Source organism: Emys orbicularis, chromosome 19 (genome assembly GCF_028017835.1).
Source record: "Emys orbicularis isolate rEmyOrb1 chromosome 19, rEmyOrb1.hap1, whole genome shotgun sequence".
In the NCBI taxonomy this organism is placed as follows: domain Eukaryota; kingdom Metazoa; phylum Chordata; order Testudines; family Emydidae; genus Emys; species Emys orbicularis.
In genome coordinates this window covers 22,617,386-22,642,592 of record NC_088701.1, presented here as the reverse complement: position 1 = coordinate 22,642,592, position 25,207 = coordinate 22,617,386, and the positions used below count along the sequence as shown (strand labels likewise).

Genomic DNA, 25,207 nt, shown 5'->3' with positions numbered 1-25,207 from the left:
AGAGGGTATATAGGGGTGTGGGGCTGGGGAGGGGGCATGGGGGTTGCAGCTGGGGGAGGGTATATGGGGGTGTAGGGCTGGGGAGGGGGGTTGTAGCTGGGGGGAGGGTATATGGGGTGTAGGGCTAGGGAGGGGGGTTGCAGATGGGGGACATGGGGTATGGGGGTGTGGGGCTAGGGAGGGGGTTGCAGATGGGGAGAGGGTATATAGGGGTGTGGGGCTGGGGAGGGGGCATGGGGGTTGCAGCTGGGGGAGGATATATGGGGGTGTGGGGCTAGGGAGGGGGGTTGCAGATGGGGAGAGGGTATATAGGGGTGTGGGGCTAGGGAGGGGGCATGGGGGTTGCAGCTGGGGGAGGATATATGGGGGTGTGGGGCTAGGGAGGGGGGTTGCAGCTGGGGGAATGGGGTATGGGGGTGTGGGGCTAGGGAGGGGGGTTGCAGATGGGGAGAGGGTATATAGGGGTGTGGGGCTGGGGAGGGGGCATGGGGGTTGCAGCTGGGGGAGGATATATGGGGGTGTAGGGCTGGGGAGGGGGATTGCAGCTGGGGGGAGGGTATATGGGGTGTAGGGCTGGGGGGGTTACAGATGGGGGGCATGGGGCTAGGGAGGGGGGTTGCAGCTGGGAGGAGGGCATGGGGGGGTGTAGGGCTGGGGAGGGGATGTGGGGATTGCAGCTGGGGGAAGGGGGTATGGGGGTTGCAGCTGGGAGGAGGGCATAGGGGGGTGTAGGGCTGGGGAGGGGATGTGGAGATTGCAGCGGGGGGAAGGGGGTATGGGGGTTGCAGCTGGGAGGAGGGCATAGGGGGGGTGTAGGGCTGGGGAGGGGATGTGGGGATTGCAGCGGGGGGAAGGGGGTATGGGGGTTGCAGCTGGGAGGAGGGCATGGGGGGTGTAGGGCTGGGGAGGGGGCTTGGGGGTTGCAGATGGGGCAGACATGGGGGCACAACCCTGCTCTGAGGGTGGGGGGCAGGAAGTGGGCACCTCCTGGCAGCAGCTCAGGCTGGATGGCTGAACTCTCCTCTCAGGCAAACTTTGGGGCCTACTCCTCTGGCTTGGCTTTGTAACGCTTCCCTAGAGGACACAGGAGATCCCTGTGGATATCCAGTGACTTTGGGGCAAGCCCTCCTTCCCCCAGTGTAGACCCTCCTCCCCTCAGTGTAGACATGTCCTAATTCTGTGCCCCACCTGCCCTATCCCTCGCTTTCCATGGGGAGGCTGATGAGCAAGGGGGAGCTGGCCCAGCCCGCTTGGAATGATGTGGGCTTTTCCCCGGGGCGCAGGGGGTTGACAGGTGCTGCTGGGGCGGGAGGAGGATAGTGCTGTGGGGCTGTGTGTGGACAGGGACGGAGGAGACGAGAGATGGCTGCAGAGATCTACAACCAGCCCGGCCCTGCCCTCGCGGCAGGGAATCCTCAGGATCCCCACCGGGAAGGGTGGATTAGCCCCGTTGTACGGACAGTCCCCACATGCACAGAAAGAGGAAGGGACTTGCCCAAGGCGATGGAGCTTGTCAGTGGCAGAGCTGGAATACGAAGCCAAGAGCCCTGGCTCTCAGCAGCCCCTGCTCTAACCACTGCGCTCCCCCTCCCAGAGACAGAGATGGAACCCAGGAATCCTGGATCCCCCCTGCACTAACCACTAGACCCCACCCTCCCAGAGCTGGGAATTGAAAACCGGAGTCCTGGCTCCAGCACAACCCAACCCACTAGACCCCACTCCCCTCCCTGAGCCACCAACAGAACCCAGGAGTCCTGGCTACCAGCCAATCTGCGCTAATGACTAGACTCCCTCCTTTTCCTTGGTCCCGGTTGTCTGTGCTCAATCTCCAGGATGCCCCGTGGCTAGCGAGTGCTAATACAGCAGGAAGCCCTGGCAATGACTCTGCTCCAGCTGTCCTGGGGCCGATCAGCCCGACAAGCACTTCGTCTCCTCTGCATTGAGAGCAGCCGGTTTTCGGGGGGACGCGCTCCCTCCGGGCCGGGCAGCCAGGTGCTGTTACACCTCGCCGGCTAATACACCAACCGGGGCACTGGGCTCCCCATTCAGGGTTAGATCACGCAGCCCCAATGCACTGGAGATGGCCCCCCAGGAACTAAAACTGCGGGGTTCTTGGCTCCCCATTTTGAAGGGGCTTCTATTCCAGGAGACAGGCCAGAGACTCACCTGGATGGCTACCATGTTCTGATGCACTGTGATCAGGGATGCTCCAGGCAGGTTGAATCTCCTGCTGTCAGCTGGATCCGCAGCGTCTCTGTCCTGGGAGAGAGACAGAGCGTTCCCCCGAGCCGTTATCGCCGCGCTCGGCCTCCCCCTGACCGCCAGCCCCCGGTAGAGTGACTGGATTCACCAAGATGACGGACACAAAACCTCACCGTCTCACCAAAACTTCCTGCCAACAATCCCCAGGCATGTGCCCAGAGCCACCTTAGTTCGTTAGGGACCAAGCAATGACCGTAGCAGCTCCAGCCGGGGAGGGGGTCTGGAGCCAGCCGCCCCCCAACAGAGCTGGTGGGTGTCCCAGCTCGGGAGCTAACCGGGGAGGGGAGACCAGCGGGGAAAACCCAGGGATGCTGGGAAGCTGCTGACTCAGTAGGTGATTCCTTGCCTCCCTTTGAGTCATGCCTGCCCCAGGATGCTGTGAGGTGGCGTGTTTCCAGGGAAATGCAAAAACCCAACCGGGCTGCCGGGCTTTCCACAAATGGAGGCGCTAACCCCGCTGGCCTGGCCAAAGTCCAGCGCTGGTGACGACATTCTGAACTCGTTCCCACCCCTCCTGCAGGAGGCTTGTTCTCCTTGCTCCTGCGCTGGGCGCTGTTCAGGATCTGTCCCCGCTCCTCCCCCGAGGTGGCTGCATCACCTCCCAGCCAGCTCAGCCCTGCCTTCCTGGTTCTCAAACTCTGGGAGATTTGCACCAGCTCCCTCTCCCTGCCCCCCCCCTCCCCTGCCTATGGTGGGGGGCCGGGTCTCCTGCTCTGCAGCCCCTGAGGTCTGGAAGAGCCTCCCCTAACCTCAGACTCGCTGGCTCACCTAATATAATATAATATAATAATTTATAATAATTAATGGAGATATCCCATCTCCTAGAACTGGAAGGGACCTTGAAAGGTCATCGAGTCCAGCCCCCTGCCTTCACTAGCAGGACCAAGTACTGATTTTGCCCCAGATCCCCAAGTGGCCCCCTCAAGGATTGAACTCACAACCCTGGGTTTAGCAGGCCAATGCTCAAACCACTGAGCTATCCCTCCCCCCAAGGAGTAGGGAGGCACCTGTAAGTGCCTCCCTACTCCTTCCTCTGCGCTTCAGTTTTTACCCCCCACCCTCCTTGCGCTGGGGAGCATCTCGTCCCATTGGCCTAGGCGGGGGTGGTTGGGGACAGGGGTTGTCACCTCAGGGGAGCACTGTGGCCTGTTTGCGGGGATTGATCCTTTCCCGGCTGGGAGCTGGCTCACTGCTCGCTGCGCTGAATGTCCGCGAAGACGGGGGCTGGTTTGAGCAGTGTGGAATTCCCATCCCCTTGTTTGCAGTGTGAGCCCGGAGGGTCCCAGGCCCGAGCCGTCACTCTCCCGGCCATGGCAGGAGCGGGACTCGCCCGAGGGCTCCTCTGCCCAGCAGCCCCAGGGAGCACAGAGCCAGGCATTCTTCTGCACAATCCCCCCAGCGCAGGCAAACACGGCGGCTGGGGGTGCACACAGCTGCAGCCACTCGTTACACGCCCCATTACGTTGTTCTGGCTGCTCTCGGAGATACAGCGCGGTCCAGTGGCTGGCGCAGGATCCTGAGTTCAATTTCTGACTCCCAGCGTGACCTTGGGGGATAAGTGACCCCCCCCTCCCCAACTCCCTCTGTCCAAGGGGGGGTAACACTGGAGGGGGGGAGCCCGGTAAAGCACTTTGGGATCAGCAGTGGGCAAAGGCCAGGGCAGAACCACCAACCAACGAGAAAGGAGGAGACAGGACCACAGGCAGATGCTGAAGGCACCGGCTGGCCACTTTATGAATCTGGTACATGCCAGAGATGGCCGAGTGCACCTCAGACCTCGCACAATACAGGGGGAGTTAAAAAGACCAGAGGGTGCAAAGGGGACAGAGCCAGCTCTGGGGCGACTCCGCTGATCCCAGGGCCGAGTCCCAGCTGGGATCTACGCGTGATCCTGCCAGCCCAGCGTGGATGGAGCAGACCCTCACGCGGCTGCTCTGACTGGCTTCCTGGCACAGCCCGGCATCCCTACACGCCAGTGCCTCTTGGTGCTGATGCCGGGACAAGGCAAGTTCAGGGCGTCTTCGTCCTGCCACTCGTCCACTTGACATTCTCACCGGAGCAGGCACTGGGCTGCGGCCGGTCACAGTCCGGGAACTCGCCCAGCAGCTCCGGGAGAGTTTAGCCAGCCAGGCCTGCCTCAACAATGCACCCCTCAGCAAAGCAACAGGCTGGTAACGAGACGACACAGCGACAAGCCCAATGGGGGGGGGGGGGGGGCGCAAAGCAAATTCTGGAGGCCAATCCTCACCCCTCCCTGCTTCACACAGCATTTATAGAAAATACCCAGAAGCCCAGGGGCTTGGCCGATGGCCCCGGGACGCTTGTGGAAGTGGCGTGTGCATGTGCGATGGTGAAGGAGACGCATCCTCAGCTGTCCCTGCTTGGAAGGGCGACAGGGCGGCTGGCAGGAGATTTGGAGGCAGATGTGGCCCTCTGGAGCCATGCCAGCAGTGACTGTCTGTGAAGCGGGATCCTGGCCAGCAGGTAGCTCGTGGTGCCCCCGCAGCCAGGGCTGGGACAGAAGCAGGTGTCAAGGTCCCCGGGGCACGCCTGGCTCGTCCCTTGTTTTGAAATCCACATTTGTTTTCTGTGTGATCTGCGGTCACGGACCGGTCGGGGCCCGGGGCTGAGCGGTAGCAGAGAACACGCAGGGGGACAGAGCGGGGTCTCGCCGGGTCAGAGCCCTAGCACGGCCGGGAACACCGCAGCATCTGCCAGAGACACAAACACGCGCGGGTCACCGAGGGGCTCGCGCCAGGCCCCACGCCCCAGGGCGGAACAGGAGCAGGGAGCTGCCGGGAGTCCCAGCCCCGTGTTCGGACAGAATCCAGGACTCTGGAGGGGAACAGCACGGAGCTGCAGCAAGAGGAGCAGAGGGGGCGGACACTTGTTGCCCGCCGAGCGCTCAGGTTCGGTCTCGGCTCCGCGACGGAGGGAGAGCTGCGAGCACAGGCGCTCCGGGGGTTCACTCACTGCACACAGAGGAGGGGCAGCGCCTTACTTTTGGGACTGCTCTGGCTGTCTGGCTCGGGCACCTTCCAGTCCATCTTGCGGCCCTTCTCGTAGAGGCCCTTGAGCACCGTGCGGAAGTCATCCGGCTCCGTGGCGTTCTTGCTCAGCTCCAGGTACTTCCTGTAGAGCTGCAGGGCCGTCCGGGCGTCCTCGATGCTGTCGTGAGTCTCGCCCTGGATCTTCAGGTCTGGGGGATGCAGGGAGGGTTCCAGTCAGAGACGGCACGACAGCCCCCGCCCCAACCCACACAACGGGATTTCCTCCCCGTTCTGCTGATGAATAACGGGGTCACTGTCCCTCAGTCCTGACTGGGAGCCCCCTGCTCCCATCCCCACACCAGCTCTGCTGATGGACTGAATCTCAACCCAAGCCCCTCCTGTCCTGTCCTGGCCTCCCCTCCCCACACATCACTCTACCGATGCCCTTCGATCCCGACCCGCACCAGCAGCCCCCATCCCCAGCGGTCCAGTCCCGAGCTCCAGACCAGCTCAGAGTTCCAGAAGCGGGGTGGGACCGGAGGTGCTCTTCGTCTCTGAGCTGCTGCCCTGTACCCGGGCGATGGGACCGGCGTCCGTCTGGGGCTCCTGCGCAGCCCTGCCTGGCTGGGCCAATTGCGATCTAGGCGTTTCCACTAACCCAGGAAGTACCAGGCAAGGAAGCGCAGAGAAATCATCCTCTTCCTCGGCATGTGGAACAGATACACGGTGTCGATCACCTGGTCCTTGGGCACCTGGGGGAGCAGAGAGTGTCTGACCACCCAGAGTATACAGGACTGGCTCCCCCATCCCACCCACACAGCCCACCCCCAACCTGTCCCCCATATGCCATCATCACCCTCCACCCCAGTCATCCACCCAAGACACAACTCCACCTCCCCTGGCAATCACACTGCCCAGTCCTTCACCCGTATCCCCCGGCCCCCTGGGTTCTGCGAGCACGCCCCCACTGGGGGAGAGGAAAACTCCACTCAGGAAGGGAACTGAAGGCGTGTTTGCTGTGAGGGCTGAGAAATGTCCCGGGCTTTTACAAAGGGACAGTCACCATGAGGTTGATGACCCGGAAGTCCTTCTGCAGCCCGTGGCCCACAAATTTCACCCCGACATCGATGAGGAAGCGCAGCTTCAGGTAGGTGGACTTGAGTGTGGTGAGGTGCTTGGAGGAGATCTTAGCATCCAGGTCGCCCGGCTTGATTCCCGAGTACTGGGTCAGGTAATCCACCACCTGCAAGGGGAGGGGCTGGTGATCACAGGCATGTGGGGTGTGTGTGCTGGTGACGGCTGGTGGGGAGAGGGCCGGTGACTGCAGTGGGGGTGGGGGCAGTGAGTTCCTGGTGGGGGGCAGGGGGCAGGCAGTGTCAGGGGAGCCCCCTCAGCCAGGAAGCCCATGGCGGGTACCTGCTCCTGGGTGGAGATGTAGTCATCGATGAAGGGAATCCCCTCATTGGGGCCCTGGCCTCGCACACACGTGATCCTGGCCACGGACATCTGGCTGGGCTTGATGGTGGATTTGGTGCCGTCGCTGCGCAGCTCGGCCTCTTCCTGCACAGGGTCAAAGGAGCCGTTGGCAGGGGAAGCCCCGCCAGCCCTCGCTGCCCCCTCCCTAGAGAGCCAGGCCTCAGCCATCGGGACTTCCCGTGGTTCTGGCCATTGCTAGACCCCAGCAGAACGGCTCCGGACCCCACGGCTCCATCTCTCGCCTGACCCCCCCCCAGCCAAACGCCAACGTCCGTCCTGGCTGCGGCCTCTACCTCGTTAAGCGTGACGAACTCGGCGTCCAGTCCCACCAGGTCGCCCGCCTGGGGCATCTCGTTCAGCATGAGCGGGATGAAGGTGGCGTGGCACTTGCGCTGCTTGCGAGCCAGGGACGCCTCGGCCAGCAGCACGCTGGCCTCGATCGGGTTCTTGACTTGGAGGCAGTAGGGGAAAGGGGGGAGAAGAGAGAACGCGACATCAGACGGGGCGCTTGGCTGCTGGATTCACAGCAGAAGAGGCCAGGCTGGGATCCCACATGCTGCCTGGCATTCGGGGCAGCTGGAGCACGTGAAGGAGACAATGCCCTCCAGAGGGAAAGGGCCAGGGACCATCGTTCTCTATCCAAAAATCAGCACCTATTTCTAAGGGGTCACACACAAGCTTCTGAGGGTGCCGAGGATACAGCCCTACCAGAGGGGGTGTGGAGCTGGGGCCTAGATGGACAACGAAATTCCAGCCGCCTTGCCTGTATGGCCCCAGCTGGGTCTCCTGCCCTCGCCCCACCACGTACCAGGGTGCACAGATGGAAAAGGCATCGGCGTCTATTGTAGCGAACCCAGCACGCAGGGCTTCGTGCCCAAGAGAGGGGGCCCAGCCCACGCGGCCAGGACAAGCGAGGCTCTTGGTGGGACGGCTCCCCCCGGGGGGGCCTTTAGAGACCCTTCTTTGTCTCTTGGCAGAAGCCGTTCTAGGGGATTGTTGAACACCTGAGAGACTGTGAAAACAACGGCGCTCCCCTGCAGCCAATGACGCTGATTTGCACTAGCGGAGGGTCTGGCCTCCTTCCCACCATTCTGCTGCTTTGTTTGCTTCCTGTCTCTCATCTCACTGGGATGGTGGAGCTGGACTGGTCAGTTTCACTTCCTGGTTCTGGACTACCCCCAATGCCCTCTCGCTAGGGCGCAGTGGGGAGCTTGGGGCATGACACGGGGGTTGCCCCTAACCCGACTCCCCTCCACACACAAAACTTTAGCTCGAGGGAAGTGGTGCTTTAAACTGGATCTAGCTGGCTGGCCAGGCAGGGCACAGCTAGTACACAGCAGGGACACACTTACAGACTATCCCCTTAACACAACCTCGCAGCTGGGCTGGCTCCAGTGGGGTAACCCGAGCTGAACGGGGCAGCGAAGACAAGCCCAGGGCGCCACACACACGGCCCTGACGCGTAACACGCCCCCCGCCCTGCGCGCAGACACTCACTGGTCAGGTTGTACTTGGCGTGGAGGTTCCTTCGGGCGTAGTACAGGATGGCAGGCACCTTCCAGCTCATGTCAAACTGCACCGCCTCACACTGCGACAGAGGGAGGGACATGTGTACGGACAACTCGGGGGACCTTGGCCTGGCAGGGGCTGAGCTCCGAGAAGGGCTTCCTCCCCCACACCCCACAAAGCAGGACAGAGCAGAACTTAACGAGCTGTAAGCACCTGCATGCTACAGAGGATTCTATAAATGGGGGTGGGGGGGAGGGTTAAATCCAGCCCTCGTGCCAACAGGGGGCGCTCTCTGTCCCTGTCCCCGACACGTGCTCCCCCACCCCGAATTCAGACCCCCAACCCTCTGCCACCTAGAAACACACGGTCCCATCACAGGTGTCACGCAGTGCCCCCACCACCCATGTGGGCTACACAGGGGTCTAGGTTTCCTTTTGGCTCCCTCTCCCGGGTACCGTGGGCGTGGCCTCCATGGCGCCAGGACAGTCGTGGCCAGCTGGGAATGGGCAGATCTCACGTGGGCAGCTGGAGACACGACAACTTACAGCCACGGGGGGCTGATGGCTGGTGGAAGCCCAAGTCTATGCCTGTCCCCTGCTGCTGCCGCAGCCCCCCACCCCCTTCACAGCCCAGCAGCAGCAGTTGGTAAAACACGCAACCAGCAGCAGCCTCTCCCCAGCCGCTGTGGGCTGATCACGCTGCCTCTTCGGCACCCGGAGACCCAGGACTGGGCCTGAACCAGGATCTCCCGAGCGCTAGACCTAGCTTGGCCTCTTCTCCTCAGCAGATCTGAAAGTGGAGGTCAGGAGCGTTCTTCCTGCTTCACAGATGGGGAAACTGAGGCCTGGAGCAGGGACGTGACTTGCCCAAGGTCACCCGGCAGGTTAGTGGCAGAGCTGGGAAGAGAACCCAGGTACCCTGAGCCCCAGTCCAGTGCTCTGCCCACTAGGCCACGCTGCCTCCCTGGCCAGGCCGTTCGCACGGTGCCACGAGAAGTGGGGCATCCTGAGGGTTGATTCTGATACTCGGGCTGCCCACGGAATGAGGCTCCTTACCTTGTCCACAGGCTCGATGAGGAAGTCATTGAAGAGATACCACTGCTGGTGCGTGACCCCCTGGGGGTGAGAGAGAGGCCGGGTTGGTCTGTAACCTTGGTCATGCGCAGTATTTATTAGGCAAACACAGCAGCCACCCAGGGGCCCGGGCACCATCCCCTCTGGAACACGGCCCCCTTCCTGAGACACTCATGGGAAAGAACCCAGCCAAGAGGGGGTTCCCCGGGGGGGCTGGGGTCCGAGTGGGCGGCAGCCTGGGAGAGAGGTGGGCTCGGTCTGCTCGCCAGCTCACCTCTTTCCTTTGGTGATACGTCTCCCCTACTTTGATGTGCCCCACCAGGCTGCCCCCGGTGCGGGAGTCCAGAATGTGGACAACGGTGGCCATCAGGTCATACATGTACGTCGAGTCCTGGTCATCGGACGAGCTCAGCTGCAAGGAAGACCCCACCCCCGGCGGTTACATGAATCTGCTGAGAACTGGCTGACCAGGACACGGATGGACGCGGCTCAGGACACGGGAAGCCTGTGCGACGGGTCGAGGGAAATCACTTTGGCAGAGGCAGCTCCCGCGGCCGCGACACAAACCCACAGAGCCTGGCAAAGCCAGAGCCGCTCCCGACCATGCCCAAGTCCTGCCATCAGCCAGTGGGGGCAAAGCAGTCCCCTGGCACCAGCAAAAGGTAACGCAGGCCTCCCCAGCTTTGCTCCCCAGCACGCAGGCCCCAGGCTAAGGGGGACCCGCTTCGGTGAGCGAGTTCCATCTCCACTCCAGTCTCAACATTCCAGGCGCTCCAACCCCCTCGTGACGGGGGGAGCCCGCTGGCTCCCCATACAAGCGTGGCCACGGTCAGCAGTTCCCTCTCTCTGCCCTTGACCTCGCCGAACGGAGCCAGGGAACCCGTTACCTCATCGCTTTCGTTCCAGCTGTAGACATCCAGCTCCTTGTTCTTGGTCAGTTTCATCCGGATGGAATGGGGAATCCAGATGTTCTTCAGCTCTTCGATGGAGGTGTACGAGTGCCCCGCCTCGGCGTTCCCCAGGTCCTTCCTGCCAGGAAAGGACACAGGGAATTCCAGACCTTGAGCACAGGAGGGAGGGGAGAGGCTCTGGGAGTTTCGGACACAGAGGGCCGGATCCCCAGCTGAGGTAAATCGGCATGGCGCCAGTGAAGTCCACAGAGCTGTTCTGATTTACACCAGCTGAGGATCCGGTCCTGACCTCTTGGGAGAGAGGCTAGATGGTGCCAATCGAAGATGGTCAAAGCAACGGAGGAGGGTGATCACCAGGAAGCCTAGTCTGCAAGAGACCGAGGGCGTGAAGCAGGCAGCAGGAGCTCTGCCTCTGGGCCAAATTCACCCCTGGTGTAACTCCACTGATGCCAGAGGGTGACTTCAGGGGAGATGTAAAGCCAAGGGCCCGATGCTAATGGTCAGAAAGGATCATGGGGCACTTTTCCCTCAGTGTCTGGCCAAAGTCCAGTGGAGGTGAATGTTAACAACACAGCGTTACCCAGGGCTTAAGCCTGCAAACCTGAATTACATTCTACTCCCACAATTTCCTTGGGCAGATTCCTCACTTTGTGCGTTCCCCATACTGTTGGGTGGTGCTGCTCAGTGCCGTTAAGCAGCTGCTGCATCCCACCCCAGAGATGGCTGCATTTCTGTGTGCATTGTTTGTGGTTCAGTTTATAAAGCACTTTGGGATGTTAGGTGCTGTAGACAGGCAAGATGAAATCACTGTCAAATGGGAAAACAGCACCAAGTTCTCCGAGGCCATGGGAAGGATCCAGATGGCAAAACTTCTAAGATGGACAAAAGCCAATTCGTGCTCCAGCAGCAAGTACCTACCATTCTCCAAGAGAGATCTCTTTGCTCTTGGGGATTTCAAGGCCTCCTTTCATCATCACTGTTTTTTTAAAGGCGTACTGGCAACAAAATACAGAGCAAAAGCATCAGCGCAGGGGCTGGGAGAGACGCTTGTGAAATGAATGTGTAGCTGGTGACAGCTGACTTCTGGAAAAGGACAGAGCCCCCAACATTAGTGGCACGGAGAAACAAAACATGGGAAATCATGCCAGACAGCCTCACGGCAGAGTAAAGAAGGGTTTAGAAAGTGTGGGAACCATTTTTGTAATTTGAACCAAACTGAGACACAGATAACGCTCAGAGGCTGATCACCCACAAGCGGATCTTTCAAAGGTAACGAGGACAGGTTAGGAATAAGATTTATCGATCCTCGGAAAGTTCACGTTGCTGAATAACGATCAAAGAAAATCCCTCTAAGGGTATGTCTGCCCTACAGCCATGGGAAGCGATGGCAGCTCGTGTCAACAGAGCCGCAATTACTCAGGCAACTAGTCCGCGGTGCTACTTTGCTACTCCAGCCCCTGAGCTAGCTAGCTGAAAGCTCCTGCAGTCACACCCAGTGACCGCCCTGTGGACAAACTGCCAGCAAGAGCTGGGCACAGAGTGACCCGAGGCTGTCAAGAGAACAGACCGGCCTGCACTCAACCAAACAACATTTCCCCTACCTCTGCCTGTGTCTTCCAGAAATCTGCCTCCTTGGAGCTGTTCACTTCGCAGTTAATGACTAAGACATCGGGCAAGCAGCGGATGTTCCGGGTTTGGACCTTTATTAGGACAGACAGAAAGAGGGCGGGTGGGTAAGGGGCATGGCCAGTGGCCCTGAAGGGAAGATGGGAACCAGACTAGTACTGCGCCCCTGTCTGTCAATTTCCTCTGCCCTCTAAGCTTCCTACTCCCTTGCAGGCGGGTCAGTATTAGCCGTGTTCGCAGAGATGGAAACAGGCACGGAGCAGGGAAGTGACTTGCCCGAGGGCTGCAGTGCCAGGCTCAGAACTCAGCTCCCGGTCTAGCCGCTCCGGACTGCTCCCATCTAGTTCTCTGCACTGTCCAGTCAGAGACAGGGCTTCCCCTGCTTCCCTTGGGAGATGATCGCCGAGGCTAATGAAGCAGGGACTTTCGCCAGCTCCACCCCTGCCCAGCCGACGCCCGCAATGAAGGGGATACGCAGGCAGCGAGCGGCCATCTCCCAAACTCACCGTGGGCTGGTACTTCTCACAGTTCTCACACCAGGCCTGGGTGTTCTGCTCCAGACAGATGCTCCTCTTTAAGATCTGGGCAAACTCATAATCTTTGGTTTTATCTGAGGGCAGATGTGAGGGGAGGGGGGAACATTTTCATTTAATCAAAACAGGAATCCCCAGAGATTGAGTCCAGCTGTAAATTCGACCTGCCAGACTCCGACAGCCACCTGCTAAAGGTGGGGCCCACCACGATGGGGGTTAAAAGTCCCCCTCAGTCTCCTGAACCCAAGGAAGATTGAGCCAGCGTCAGCTGCGCCCTGGTTTACAAGGCGCAAGGTAGCCGCCATCCCCTCCTCGCCCCGCTCCCCCCAGCCCTCTCCGCGCCCCCCGCGCTTACCGTTGCTCTCGGGGTAGGAGAGGGTGAAGAGCAGCGTGGAGGAGACTCGCACCGTCTCCTTGCCACAGCGGCACATGCTGCAGTTCTCCACCTCGCAGCTGAAGAGCTGCCCGATGACCGAGTCCCCTGAAGACCCAAAGCTGCCGGAGCAAACGAAGCACGTCCGGGTCAGCGGGGGTGGGGCTGATAACGCGGGAGCCTGGCAGGGCGAGAGCGCGGCACTAGGCCCCCACGCGCCCTTCCCGGCCCGGGCACTTGAAGGTGGCAGCTGCCAACAGGATCCTGGGAACCCCAAAGGAGTGGGAGCGGGTATGGAGCTGACTCAGCGGTAGCTCTCGGTGGTGCCACTGCCAGTCACCCCCCTGGGCAGCCACGGAGGGATGACAAACAGGTCAGGGGTTAGTGAACAGGCTGGGTCAGACCCCGGTGGCCTGGGCCCATCTCCGGCTCTGTGCCCGGGATCAGACCAGCACGGGTTGTGGGAGAGCCAGCACCGTGCCCAGCTCCCGCAGCCTGTTCCGCACCAAAGCCCCCCGCAGACAGCTCCCACTCCTAGCCCAGCATGCAGCGGGTATGGGGGGAAGGGGTCACCTGCTGCCGACACCCCGATAGGCCTGCGGTCCCTCCTGCTCCTGGGTCTCCTGGTGAAGCTGAGTCAGGATGAAGCGGTTCCAGCTCTGGATCAGCCGGCCCAGGTTCACTTTGCCCGTGGCCTCATCGGAGTCGGCCAGGATCAGCCCCAGGGCGGACGCCTCTGGGATGGTGCGGAAGGCTCGCAGGAAGTTGCTTCCCTGGGGGAGGGGAAGGATTGGCGCATTGGAGCGGGGGGGGACCAGAGAAATGGCATTACCCAAATTCCGCATGGTGCCAAGTGCCCGCCCTCCCCTAGATCCCTGGGGATCTCATCTGCCAGCAAAGCGAGACGCTGCCGGCGGCTTCGCCCGAGTCCCTGCCCTCAAGGCAGGGCGGTGCAGCCCCAAGTCAGACTTCCAAGACCCTGTTCAAGAAGCACCCTCCCCTTCCCCAACAGCCCTGGTGCTTGGCATCTCCTCCCCACGTACCTGGCACGGGTCCCCCCGGGACAAGTCCAGCATGTGGAAGAGAAAGCCCAGTTCACAGCCCAGGCAGAACTCCTTCTGGCACAGGTGGTTCTGGACCAGGCAGCGGACGGGCTCCAGGAAATACAGCACCTGGGGAGGCGGCAGCAGGGCAAGTGAGCGGGGTGCGCTGGAAGGCCGCAGCAAGCCCTGGCAGGGGAGAGGCTGGGTGCCAGGCTCACCTGGATCATGCAGTTGCAGTAGGCGTTGGGAATGTGGGGCTCCAGACCAGCAAACAGGGTCTTGTTGTAATGTTTGAAGTCAAAGTCCTCCAGGCCCAACTTAGAGTACTTGATTGTGACCTGGACAGAGGAGGAAATCCTCAGAAACAAGGGAAAACCTTGGCCCTGAGCTGGTCAATTGCACCAACACACAATCGCCTGCACAAGCACTTGTGTGTGGGAGAGCACTCAGTGAATACACAAGCGTTGACACGAGCACACCCCAATACACGAGCACTCGCAATCAGAAGCGATGCTAATACATCACTAGTCAGACCCACGGGGTGGTCAGTGCGAACCGCCCCCGGGGCACTCAGCACCGCTCAGGATCAAACCACGAGTGAGAAATGCTGGCTCCAGCCCACTCCAGCTGCCTTTCCAGGTTGTTCACACATGACCCTTGGGGTACTAGCTCTGCTCTACCCAAACCTGGCTGATCCTTCCTGTGACAGCTCATTACAGCTTCACCTGGCCCCTCCACTCCCTCGGAGCCCCAAGCCCCGCTGGCAGATGTTGCGAGTCAGACCTTCCTGTATTTCTTCGCCACCATGTAGAGGTGAGGCTCCTCTTCCCGGCCGATTGGGGATTCGGGGACCTGGCTGAAACTGTCGAACTCGTTGTCCAGCTCTTTCAGCCGATACGGGATCTGAGGGAGGCAGGAAGGAAAAGGGACAGAGCAGCTTAATGCTGAGGCCGAGTGTGTCCGGAGCAAGCAACCACCAACACAAACAATGCACGGCCTTGCCCGGCCCCCCCAGCTGGGTCTGGGGCCCAGATCAACCAGGAATAAAGCAAAAAAGGGAAAGGACACGTCCCTTCACCTCTGCCAAAGCTCCTCCTTCCTCCTCTTATTCGTTACATCGCTTGGTGCTTTTTTAAATGGTTATGGAACTGCTGGTGCAAACAACACAGATCCGTGGTCTGCCAAGGGTTGGTTTAGGGCAGTGGTCCCCAACACGGTGCCCGCCGGGGCATCTATCTGCACCCGCGTACTGGCCAGCGGACAAGCATCCGCTGAAATGCCACCGAAAAGCGGGAACGTCAAGAGGCGTCGCTGCCGAAAAGGCGCGTCATCAAGAGGCGTCGCCGCCGAAATGCCGCCGAAAATCAGCGGCATTTCGGCGGCGAAGCCTCTTGACATTGCCGCTTCTCGGCGGCATTTCGGCGGCTGCTTGTCCGCCAGCCACAGTCCTCGGTGGCTTGTCGTCCGGCATCCGCCAGACGAAAAAGGTTGGGGACCACTGGTTTAGGGGAACCCCTGGCACTGGGGTCCTCAGACCTTTTCATAGTATGGAGCAGATACTAACTGAATCCAGAACTGCCCCTGGGTATTCTCTCCCCCCCCCCCCTTAGAGGCCAGCTCACCCTGTTACATTGCAGAAGAAAACCATCATGTACCAAGAAAAAAGAACAGGAGTACTTGTGGCACCTTAGAGACTAACAAATGTATTTGAGCATAAGCTTTCGTGGGCTGTGCCCAAATAAATGTGTTTGTCTCTAAGGTGCCACAAGGACTCCTGTTCTCCTTGCGGATACAGACTAACACGGCTGCTACTCTGAAACCATCATGTACCAGTCACCGATATTATGGCCAGAAAGGACCTTAGATCACCTCGTCAGAGCCCCTGTATAGCCCAGGATGCAGCACTTCCCCAAGCATCGAGCCCAGTAACTTGTTTCAAATCCCATTCCACATTAACATCCCACCCGCCACCGAAACGCAGCCCCCTCTGGGGTGAAACACAGCAGCCGTTCAAACAACGCTCAGTCCTGTTGCTGTCAGCTGGGCACGTCCCCACGGAGGTCTCCCAAGCTGGCAGAGAGAGGCTCAGTACTTCACCCGCACCCACGTGTCCGCACACCTGGTTCCGGAGCTTGGTCCTTGGGTTTGGCGCGTAGCCGATGAAGCCCACTTTCTTCATGGTGCGCAGGATCTCGGGGTCTACAGGCGGGGCCCGCCTACAAAACACAGCACAACTCAAAGACCAGCCAGAGGTTGACAGCCCTGGCCACTTGCGTCCTGGATTTGCTCACAGAACCGAGAAAGCAGCTGTACAAACTTCCACCCCAGAGACTGGCTCCCACCTCCCCACCCAAAGTGATGACAGGACTGTTCCCTGGAATGCATTCAGTCCTTGGCTTCTCTATGGCCAAGGCCAGCCAGGGGGCTAACGGGTGAGGGTTTGTGCCACGGCGAATCGCCACCAGACCACCAAGTGGAGCATGGCGTTTCACTTACTGCAGCTGCCTCTGGGGTGGAACTCAGCAGCTGAATGCACAGCAATTTAGGGCAGGGCCAAAGGAGAATACTAAAGCCGGTCAACTGGGGAAGGGGATATTTAGATACACAGAATGTAATTACCTAAATTGGAATTTGACCAGGAAGCCGAGGGCAACACCCAGATTCTTGAGGAAGTGCCGTGGGATTTCCCATGACCACAAGCAACCAGGACCTCAGAATTACAACTCCTCAGCGCAGAAGGCTGGGGCACTGGTTTGGTACTGACTCCGGAGGGAATGTCTCCTGTTGGATCGTCAGTACCACTTCCTGAAGCACCCTACTCTTTCCCCTTCAGTACCTGACCCGGCCCAATGCTGCCTGGCTCAGGAGAGCTAAAGGGAACCAAGTCTGAGGTGGCAGGGCTGCCGTCCGGGGGAGCTCTGTGCTGTATGGCTCACAGGCTAGTTACATGCTCTTTGCGAGAGCCCCGGTGAGTTACCTGGGCGCAGGGGCGGAGTTGGCAGCAGGCCAGTCTGACAGCAGCGTCTCGCTGGTCAGCGGCACGGGGATCAGAGAAAGGGGCATGAGGTCCTGGTTCCAGTCCAGGTGAGGCAGGGTGTCTACCATGCAGGGCAGGGCAAAGTCGGTCTCCCGGGAGTAGGCATTGAAGGTGACCTCGGGCGAGTCGGCCCAGAGGTGGACGCAGCCCTCCGAGTCACCGAACACCATGGCCTGCTTGCTGGCCGACACGTCAAAGGTCATGATCAGCTGCCCCACCGTGTTGACGTGGAAGATGTCAGCGGGGTTGGCAAGGCCCGTGGGCTCGCAGAACTGGCACTGCCCTGACGGGAAGAGCAGAGAGGCTTCAGGGAGGGAGTCGGGGCACAGCGCAGAACTCCCAGCAAACCTCACACCAATAAGGCCCCACACTGGCTTCCATCCGGAGATCCGGACCAGACACACAAGGACCCCTTCCCGGAGCACTGCAAGACACTCCGCTGAGCTGCCACACAAGGGCTGAGTCAGACCTTGCTGGATTCGAACCTGTGGTTCCACAGGATCCGGACTAAACCCGAGAGCTAGGGAGCCCAAGGCGAACCGCCTACCTGTCTGGGAGATGATGGCCAGCCGGGAGGTGTAGGTGGGGATGAACTTGAGGAAGAGGGGGTCCACGTGCACCTGCAGCGGGGTGATGGCCCGCATCATGCGCAGGTCATACACCTTCAGGAAGCGGTCGCAGGCCAGGCCGTTCATGCGGCTGGAGAAGCCGCACGTCACCAGCAGGTTGCCGTGGACGTCGAAATCCGACAGGCTGCCCGAGTAGGCGTCGAACTCGTGCTCCACCGCAAAGGTGCGCAGATCCCGCAGGGACACCTGGGGTTGGCACCAAGGAAGCATCGGTAACAGGAACAGAGGCAGGGGGAGATCACAGGGGGACAAACAGGAGAGGGAGGAAAGAAGGGCCAGGGGTTAGAGCAATAGCATAGGACTTGGGAGACTGGGGTTAGAGTTCCTTGATCCACCCCAGACATCCCTTAGCCTCTCTGTATCCATCTGCACCACAGGGAGCAGGGCCTATCTCATAGAGCTGGAAGGGACCCCGAAAGGTCATCGAGTCCAGCCCCCTGCCTTCACTAGCAGAACCAAGTACTGATTTTGCCCCAGATCCCTAAGTGGCCCCCTCAAGGATTGAACTCACAACCCTGGGTTTAGCAGGCCAATGCTCAAACCACTGAGCTATCCCTGGCCCTGTGAGGACATTACAGCGATGGGGGCAGATCAACACCCAAGACAGACTGAATACATGGGAACGTCCATGATTGTCTGGTGTGGGAGCAGGGCTCGGACTCAACAGCTCAGCCCTCTCTCCACCATCAGCTGCTGCCCCCCACCAGAGGTGGCTGGAAGGCCACTGTGTGAAGTGCTTTGGTGCCCTTCGGGGGGAGCGGTGCCAGAGAAACACTCACTCCTCTCGAGCTGCCTGCCTACGCAGGTGTACGGCCCCGAGCAGCTGAGAGGAGACAGCGCTTTGTTATGCCAGAGCTGGACACGCAGCCCTGGAAGGAAACTCCTGGGTCAGCGAGTCCGGTCCCTCCTATGGCAGGCAGCCCCGTTCTATCATCCTGTCCACAGACGGCTCGAGCGCCTATGTCAGAGCCCCTGGGAGAGGACTCGACAGGCAGCAGCAGGGCTGAGGGTACCTTCCCTGTCGTGTGTCCGCAGAAGAAGAAGCGGTTGGACTGCCTCAGGATGGTGACGCCGGGCACCTCCACGGTGTACTGGAAAGGAAAGGGTGAAGAGAGGAGAAGATACTCGCCCGCAGTGGGGACGGCAGCCAGCTTCCGGGGCTGTGAACTGCCAAACGTGCGTCTGGCAGCACAGAAACCAGAGCCTGGCCGCAGCCCAGGGAGAAGGCAGCGGGAACTAGTGGTTAAAGCGGGGGACAGGGCTCCTAGGTTCTAGTCCTCCCTCTGTCACAGAGCCCTCTCCGTGCCTCAGTTTCCCCTGCTGTTTAGTGGGGCTAGCACTCCTTATTCATTAACCAGCCTGCACACAGGGGTCAGGGCTCCTAGGTTCTAGTCCTCCCTCTGTCACAGAGCCCTCTCTGTGCCTCAGTTTTCCCTGCTGTTTAGTGGGGCTAGCACTCCTTATTCATTAACCAGCCTGCACACAGGGGACAGGGATCTGCAGACAAAGGGTCGTTGAGGGGTTCTAGCCCAGCAGCAGTCTCTGCATTAGCAGGAGGAATATGGAACCCCTCCCCGCTGCCTCTCTGGGACAAGCTGAATACATCAGAATAGGGGTCAGAGAGACCTCTCCCTGCTATACCCCCCCAAACCCAGTGGCGCCTGACCCCCAAGGGGCGCCAGGCACCTGCCTCTGCCACCCAAGCCAATGGGAGGCCAAGGTGCTCAGTACCCCTCAGGATCAGGCCTGCAAACAGAGGCTGACCCAAGCCCGTTGGTACCTTCTGGGTCTCCTGGACGGTGTTGAGGTCGATCTCGATCACGTGGTTCTGGAGCCCCCCGATCAGCAGGGTGCTCCTGTCTGTCAGCAGCAGGCTGTGCACGTCCTCGCTCTCATCCATGCTGACGCAAAGGGAGAGACAGCAAACACTCATTCTCCTGCTCGGCTCGGGCCTCCCTCCCGCCCTCAGACACACTCTGCTTCGCGCACCTCACCCCAGCAGGGCCACGTGCAAGGGGGGACAGGCCCCCCACAGCACAGACTCGATCCGAGTCGGTTCGGCTCCGGATCGGGTCAGTGTTGATATGGGAGCTTTTCCCCTTCCCCTGTGCGAAGGGAGCTGCAGGAGTTCCGAGGTGCCCATGTCACATCACCGTTAGCAGCCTCCTCGTGTAGGCCAAGGACTGAATGGGGCTCCCTCCTCGGCCTAGGGAGGATCCCTACAGTGCCAGCGAGAGGCTTTCCTTCTCTGTCAGCACAGCCAGGCTGTCGCCCTGCGGAGGAAACTCACAGGTAGTCGAAGATGATCAGGCCTCCCCGGGACATGTACTTGAGGTTCGTCTTGGTGAGGAAGAGGACGCCGTTCTCCAGGCTCTGGATTTGACGGATGTCGTCGCTGGTGCTCACCTGGAAGGAGGAATAGCGCTCCAGGGCCGGGCCGAAGAACGAGGTGGCATGACCCTGAAAGGAAGCGGAGAGGAAAGGCCGGCCTGGGGTGGACTCTTCAACACGCTCCATCACCTCATCAGCCTCGCGCTAAAGCAATGCAGTTTGACGCCACCGATTCATAGAGTCCAAAGCCAGACGGGCCCACTGTGACCATCGAGTCTGAGCCCACGGCTAGCACAGGCCACAGGACTGCCCTGAACTAATTCCTCTCTGAACCAGAGCACATGTTTTAGAACAACATCCAACCTGGATTTCAAAATCGCCAGGGATGGAGACTCCATCACGACCCTTGGTGAATTGGTCCAGTGGATAGTTACCCTCCCTGTTCAGAATGTGTGCATTCCTGTCTAGCTGCAGCTTCCAGACGCTGGCTTGCCTTAGACCACTGTCTGCCCGCCTGAAGAGCCCATCATCAAATATTTTTTCCCCACCAAGGTACTTACAGACTGTGATCGAGTCACCCCTTTACACAACGCACCCGACCCTCAGCCGCTGCAGCGGCAGGGACGTTACAATGAGAAAGTGGGCAGAGGACGTGTGAACTGTGGGTACCGGAGGGGTGCCAGGGAAAGGGAAAAGGAGTGGAACTCTCTGGTAGAAGGGTGCGTACAAAGATGGGCACTCAGCTACATTCTAATAAAGGGGGATGAAGAATGGGTGAGGCAGGTGGACCAGCCCAGACTGCTGCTGCCACACTGGGGAAATGTCACCGTTCTGGAGAGGAGGCTGGCTGGAGTCAGCAGGGCCGAGGGAACGACTGGAGGATGGCACGCAGATAGGGCCAAGGCTATAAATCAGATATTTAAATGACCAGGGGCACCACAGGAAGTCAGACGAGATGAGGGAACAGGGGTGAGGGACAGAGGGAGGATAAAATGGTCTGTTGCAGGACCGCAGGGAGGTGGGATGGACCAATGCTGTGTCGTGGTACGGCAGGGAGGAAGGGCTACCAGACTAGACGGAGCACTGGTCTATTCTAGTGCAAAGACTCTTACGATGGGGTGGCCTGCGCTAGCAGGGGACTGGATTCAATGAGGTCCCTTCCAGTCCTACGTCCCATGTTCTACTCCAGTATCCAGAGAGGGATTCTCATCTGTCTCACTGGTTCATCCACTCACCGCGCGCCAAATGTAGGGAGAAAAGATTAGCCCCTCTGTTTTGAGTCTCACACCCTCGCCTTTATCCCCAAATCCCAGAAGAATCCTTCAGTCATTTCCCTCATTGGAAAATGGCCCAAGACAAAAACCTTACAGCCCATCAAATCAGAGCAGACAAGTGACTAATCCAAACCACTGTAACCCCTTTCCCCAAGGCTGCTCTGCCACAGGGAACCCCAAGCGCCACCTACCCCGTGGTTCCCCACCCAGAGCATCTCTTCGTGCAGATCGAAATGGGAGACGGAGACGGGTACCCCCACCTCGGAGACCACGGTGTGCAGCTCCGAGTACATGCCCTCCATGATGTGCACCGACTCCGGCACCGGGATGCCCTCCAACGGCACTCCCTCCGGATCCAGCTCCACATTCTGCAGCAGGGCGGGGTTGAGGTGAGGGTCCAAGACTGGATCCAGGGCCGGGTGGAGAGCGGGCGCATACTCCGCAAGGGCAGGGTCGAGACCTTCAAAATTCATGGTGAAACTGGATGTCTCCCTTTAAAACAACGGGCAAATCAGAAACACGAAGGCCCCTGTGTTCTTAGCAATTAATATCTACCCCTGAGGGCATTCTGCGCCAAAAATTGAAAATTCTGCGCCAAAAAATTAAAAATTCTGCGCCCAATATTTTAAGATTCTGCAAAATTCTGCCAATTTTGTCAAATAAATGTGGAGGCTCCAGCATGGCCTTGGGGAGCACAGGCGACTGGCTGCACAGAGATGGGAGATCACCCTGCAGCTCCTCCCCGCCCCCAGGACACGGACTCAGTGGTAAGGCTGCACCCAACCCTGACACAGTGCAAGGACTAGGCCTGCCCCAGAAACACCCCAGGGCCCTGCCCCTCCGTGCCAGGTGCGCCAGGTGTGGGTGGGCAGGCAGGCTCAGCAAAGCAGGATCCAAGTGTGGAGGGGCGTAGTGTTGGGCGAGGATCCAGGTGTGGGTTGAGAGGGTTCTGTGTGGGGCAATCTGGGTGCAACGGTAATGGGACTCTGCAGGGAGGGTCCAGGTGAAGGTGGCTGGGGCTCAGCAGGGGGTGGGGTCTGGGTGTGTGGGGGATAGAGCTCGGCAGGGGGGTCTGGGTGTGGGGAGCTCAGTGAGGGGTCCAGACGCTGGAGGAGTGGGGCTCAGTGGGTTGGGGATCCAGGTGCAGCTGGTTGGGGATCAGTAGGGTGGGGATCCGGATGCAGGTGGCTCATCAGGGTGGTCCAGGTGCAGGGAGAGTGGAGCTCATCCAGGGGGGTTCTGGGGGCGAGGGGGCTGAGGCTCAGCGGGAGGGTCTGGGTATGAGGGGGTCTGGATGCACGGGGATTGGATGGATGGGGGAGCAGCTCCCTGTACAGAGAACCTTCCCCCTGCAGCTCAGGAGCGATGGGTGCAGGAAGCATGGGGGAGGGGGGAGTTTGCAGCGTTTCCTACAGCCGGGGGAGAAATCTGGGGGTGGGTCTGACACGGCTCCAGATGCCGTGCAGGAGAAGAGGAAGTGCCATCTTCCCCAGCCCAGCCGGGACTAGCAGCTGAGCCCAGTGCACGGTAAGAGCCACCAGCCAGGCCTTCCCCAGTCCTGCCCCCTGCCTCACAGTGATGTACCTCTCTGCCGGCTGCCCAGGGCACCTAAAACATACTGCTGGGGAGGGTCGCATGGCCGCTCTTTTGGCTTCCCTGTGCTTCCCCATCAGAAAGTCCTTTTTCTGCAGGAAAGCAAAGAAACCTGCGGGGGACATAAATTCTGCGCCTGTGCAGTGGCGCAGAATTCCCCCAGGAATAAATATAGCATTACGGGCATTAGAACAGAAAAGGCCTATGAGGGCTCTAGGAAGGGTAGGTATTTAGCTCACCTCTAATATGAAATCTATGAGCTACGGACGATGACACGTCCCTTAGCAAGAGGTTCTTTGCCCTTCTGTCAGTAAGCACCCAGAGTGCTCTGGGGAAGGTGTATTCAGCTCTGCGCTGAGATGGAGGAGAGGCAGCTAGGCCCTTGGCACAATCAAGGGTAACCTGAACTTCTGTTGGGCCCGTTCCACCCCAGCCATGACTCCTCCTCCCCACCATATCCCCTCCCTCCTCTGGCCTAAATCCACTCCACAATGGCTCCTGGACCCAGCGCTGCTGCAGAGATCATGCCAAGGTTGGTTTGTGCCTGGCACAGGGGCTGTCCGTACCAGGGGTATCGCCAAGATGCCTTTGTACCAGTGGGCCACAGCACAATACTGAATCTGGCTCTTTGACAGACACCAGAGGACCTCGGTTAGACGTTGGCAGACCTTGTAACAATAACAAGTCGCTGCATTGAACTCAGAGCAGCCCAGTGACTACAGCAGGGGAGCTGGAGTCAGTTGGGAAAGGCTGGACAGCAGACGTGGGTAGCGACTGCTTCCTGACCCTGGAGAGGGAGTGGATCAGACCCTGAAGCATGTGACCTGATTCCCCTGACTGGAGCACAAGCAGCTGGCAATGCTGCTCCAGCCACACACACAAGCCCCTTCTGCAAAGGTGCATTTGGTTCCCAGGCCTCGTCAGTACTTGGTCCCTCTGCTGAGGCTGGCAGCGAGGATGCAGGGTAATTATAACATGGCCACTGCCTGCTGAGAACCAACCCCACACTGCTCATTACACATCAGCTCCCCTACCCTTCCTCAACAGGCCACAGACCTGCCAGGCTCAACCCTACCTTTGGATGCTGAAAGGGGCTTATAACCCAGTCCTGAAATCTCAGTTACAAATGTGGAGGTGGAGAAGAGTGATTCTTACCCAGAAGTCTCTGCTCATTTACCCAGAATCCTGCTTCTGCAGCCAAGTTACCCACAACCCTCTGCCTGGGGGCTACATTACCCAGAATCCTCTGCTCTGCGGCCAAGTTACCCACAACCCTCTGCCTGGGGGCTACATTACCCAGAATCCTCTGCTCTGCGGCCAAGTTACCCACAACCATCTGCCTGGGGGCTACGTTACCCAGAATCCTCTGCTCTGCGGCCAAGTTACCCACAAACCTCTGCTCAGTGGGGTACATTACCCAGAATCCTCTGCTCCATGGCTAAGATACCCACAATCATCTACCTGGGGGCTATGTTACCCAGAATCCTCTGCTCTGTGGCCAAATTACCCACAACCCTCTGCCTGGGGGCTACATTACCCAGAATCCTCTGCTCTGCGGCCAAGTTACCCACAACCATCTGCCTGGGGGCTACGTTACCCAGAATCCTCTGCTCTGCGGCCAAGTTACCCACAAACCTCTGCCTGGGGGCTACGTTACCCAGAATCCTCTGCTCTGCGGCCAAGTTACCCACAAACCTCTGCTCAGTGGGGTACATTACCCAGAATCCTCTACTCCATGGCTAAGATACCCACAATCATCTGCCTGGGGGCTATGTTACCCAGAATCCTCTGCTCTGTGGCCAAATTACCCACAACCCTCTGCCTGGGGGCTACATTACCCAGAATCCTCTGCTCTGCGGCCAAGTTACCCACAACCCTCTGCCTGGGGGCTACATTACCCAGAATCCTCTGCTCCATGGCTAAGATACCCACAACCCTCTGCCTGGGGGTACGTTACCCAGAATCCTCTGCTCTGCGGCCAAGTTACCCACAACCCTCTGCCTGGGGGCTACATTACCCAGAATCCTCTGCTCTGCGGCCAAGTTACCCACAACCCTCTGCCTGGGGGCTACATTACCCAGAATCCTCTGCTCCATGGCTAAGATACCCACAACCCTCTGCCTGGGGGTACGTTACCCAGAATCCTCTGCAGCCAAGTTACCCACAGCCCTCTACCGGGGTGGGGGGCGCTCTGGGAGGATGTTACCCAGAATCCTCTGCCCGGGGGGGTATGTTACCCAGAATCCTCTGCTCTGCGGTGGCGGGTAAATGACCCCGGTTCTCTCTCTCCCTCAGCAGCCGCCGCCACCGGTCGCTGCGAGCCCCGCACGGGCCGGAGCCGCGTCCCATCCCCCCACCGCCGCCGCCATGGCAACTTCCAGCCCCACTGGCTCCGCCCGCTCAACCACTCCTCAGGCTACGGGTTTCCCCCGCCTGGCAGGCGCCGGTACCAATGAGAGGGCACGCTCAGGAGCGAGGGCCAATCAGAGAGAGGCGGAGGCGGGAATAGCAGGTTGGAGCAGCCCATGCAAGCTTGGTAGAGAGAAC

General features: G+C 59.7%; 1 protein-coding gene across 1 annotated transcript; it reads right to left on the bottom strand.

The window, feature by feature from the left end:
- Positions 1-3,969: 3,969 nt before the first annotated feature.
- Positions 3,970-24,975, bottom strand: PAN2 (poly(A) specific ribonuclease subunit PAN2). The gene is made up of 26 exons (XM_065419216.1): positions 24,898-24,975; positions 21,259-21,559; positions 19,753-19,922; positions 19,243-19,363; positions 18,476-18,553; positions 17,381-17,648; positions 16,774-17,116; positions 15,916-16,012; positions 14,580-14,699; positions 14,015-14,134; positions 13,797-13,925; positions 13,327-13,526; positions 12,736-12,875; positions 12,354-12,457; positions 11,823-11,921; positions 11,140-11,216; positions 10,198-10,339; positions 9,585-9,722; positions 9,293-9,352; positions 8,226-8,316; positions 7,022-7,179; positions 6,669-6,812; positions 6,316-6,495; positions 5,911-6,004; positions 5,264-5,461; positions 3,970-4,973 (listed from the first exon to the last, which is right to left on the bottom strand). Exons 2-26 carry the CDS (start codon positions 21,538-21,540, stop codon positions 4,939-4,941), a joined length of 3,588 nt encoding a protein of 1,195 aa, XP_065275288.1. The 5' UTR covers positions 21,541-21,559; positions 24,898-24,975; the 3' UTR covers positions 3,970-4,938.
- Positions 24,976-25,207: the final 232 nt, after the last annotated feature.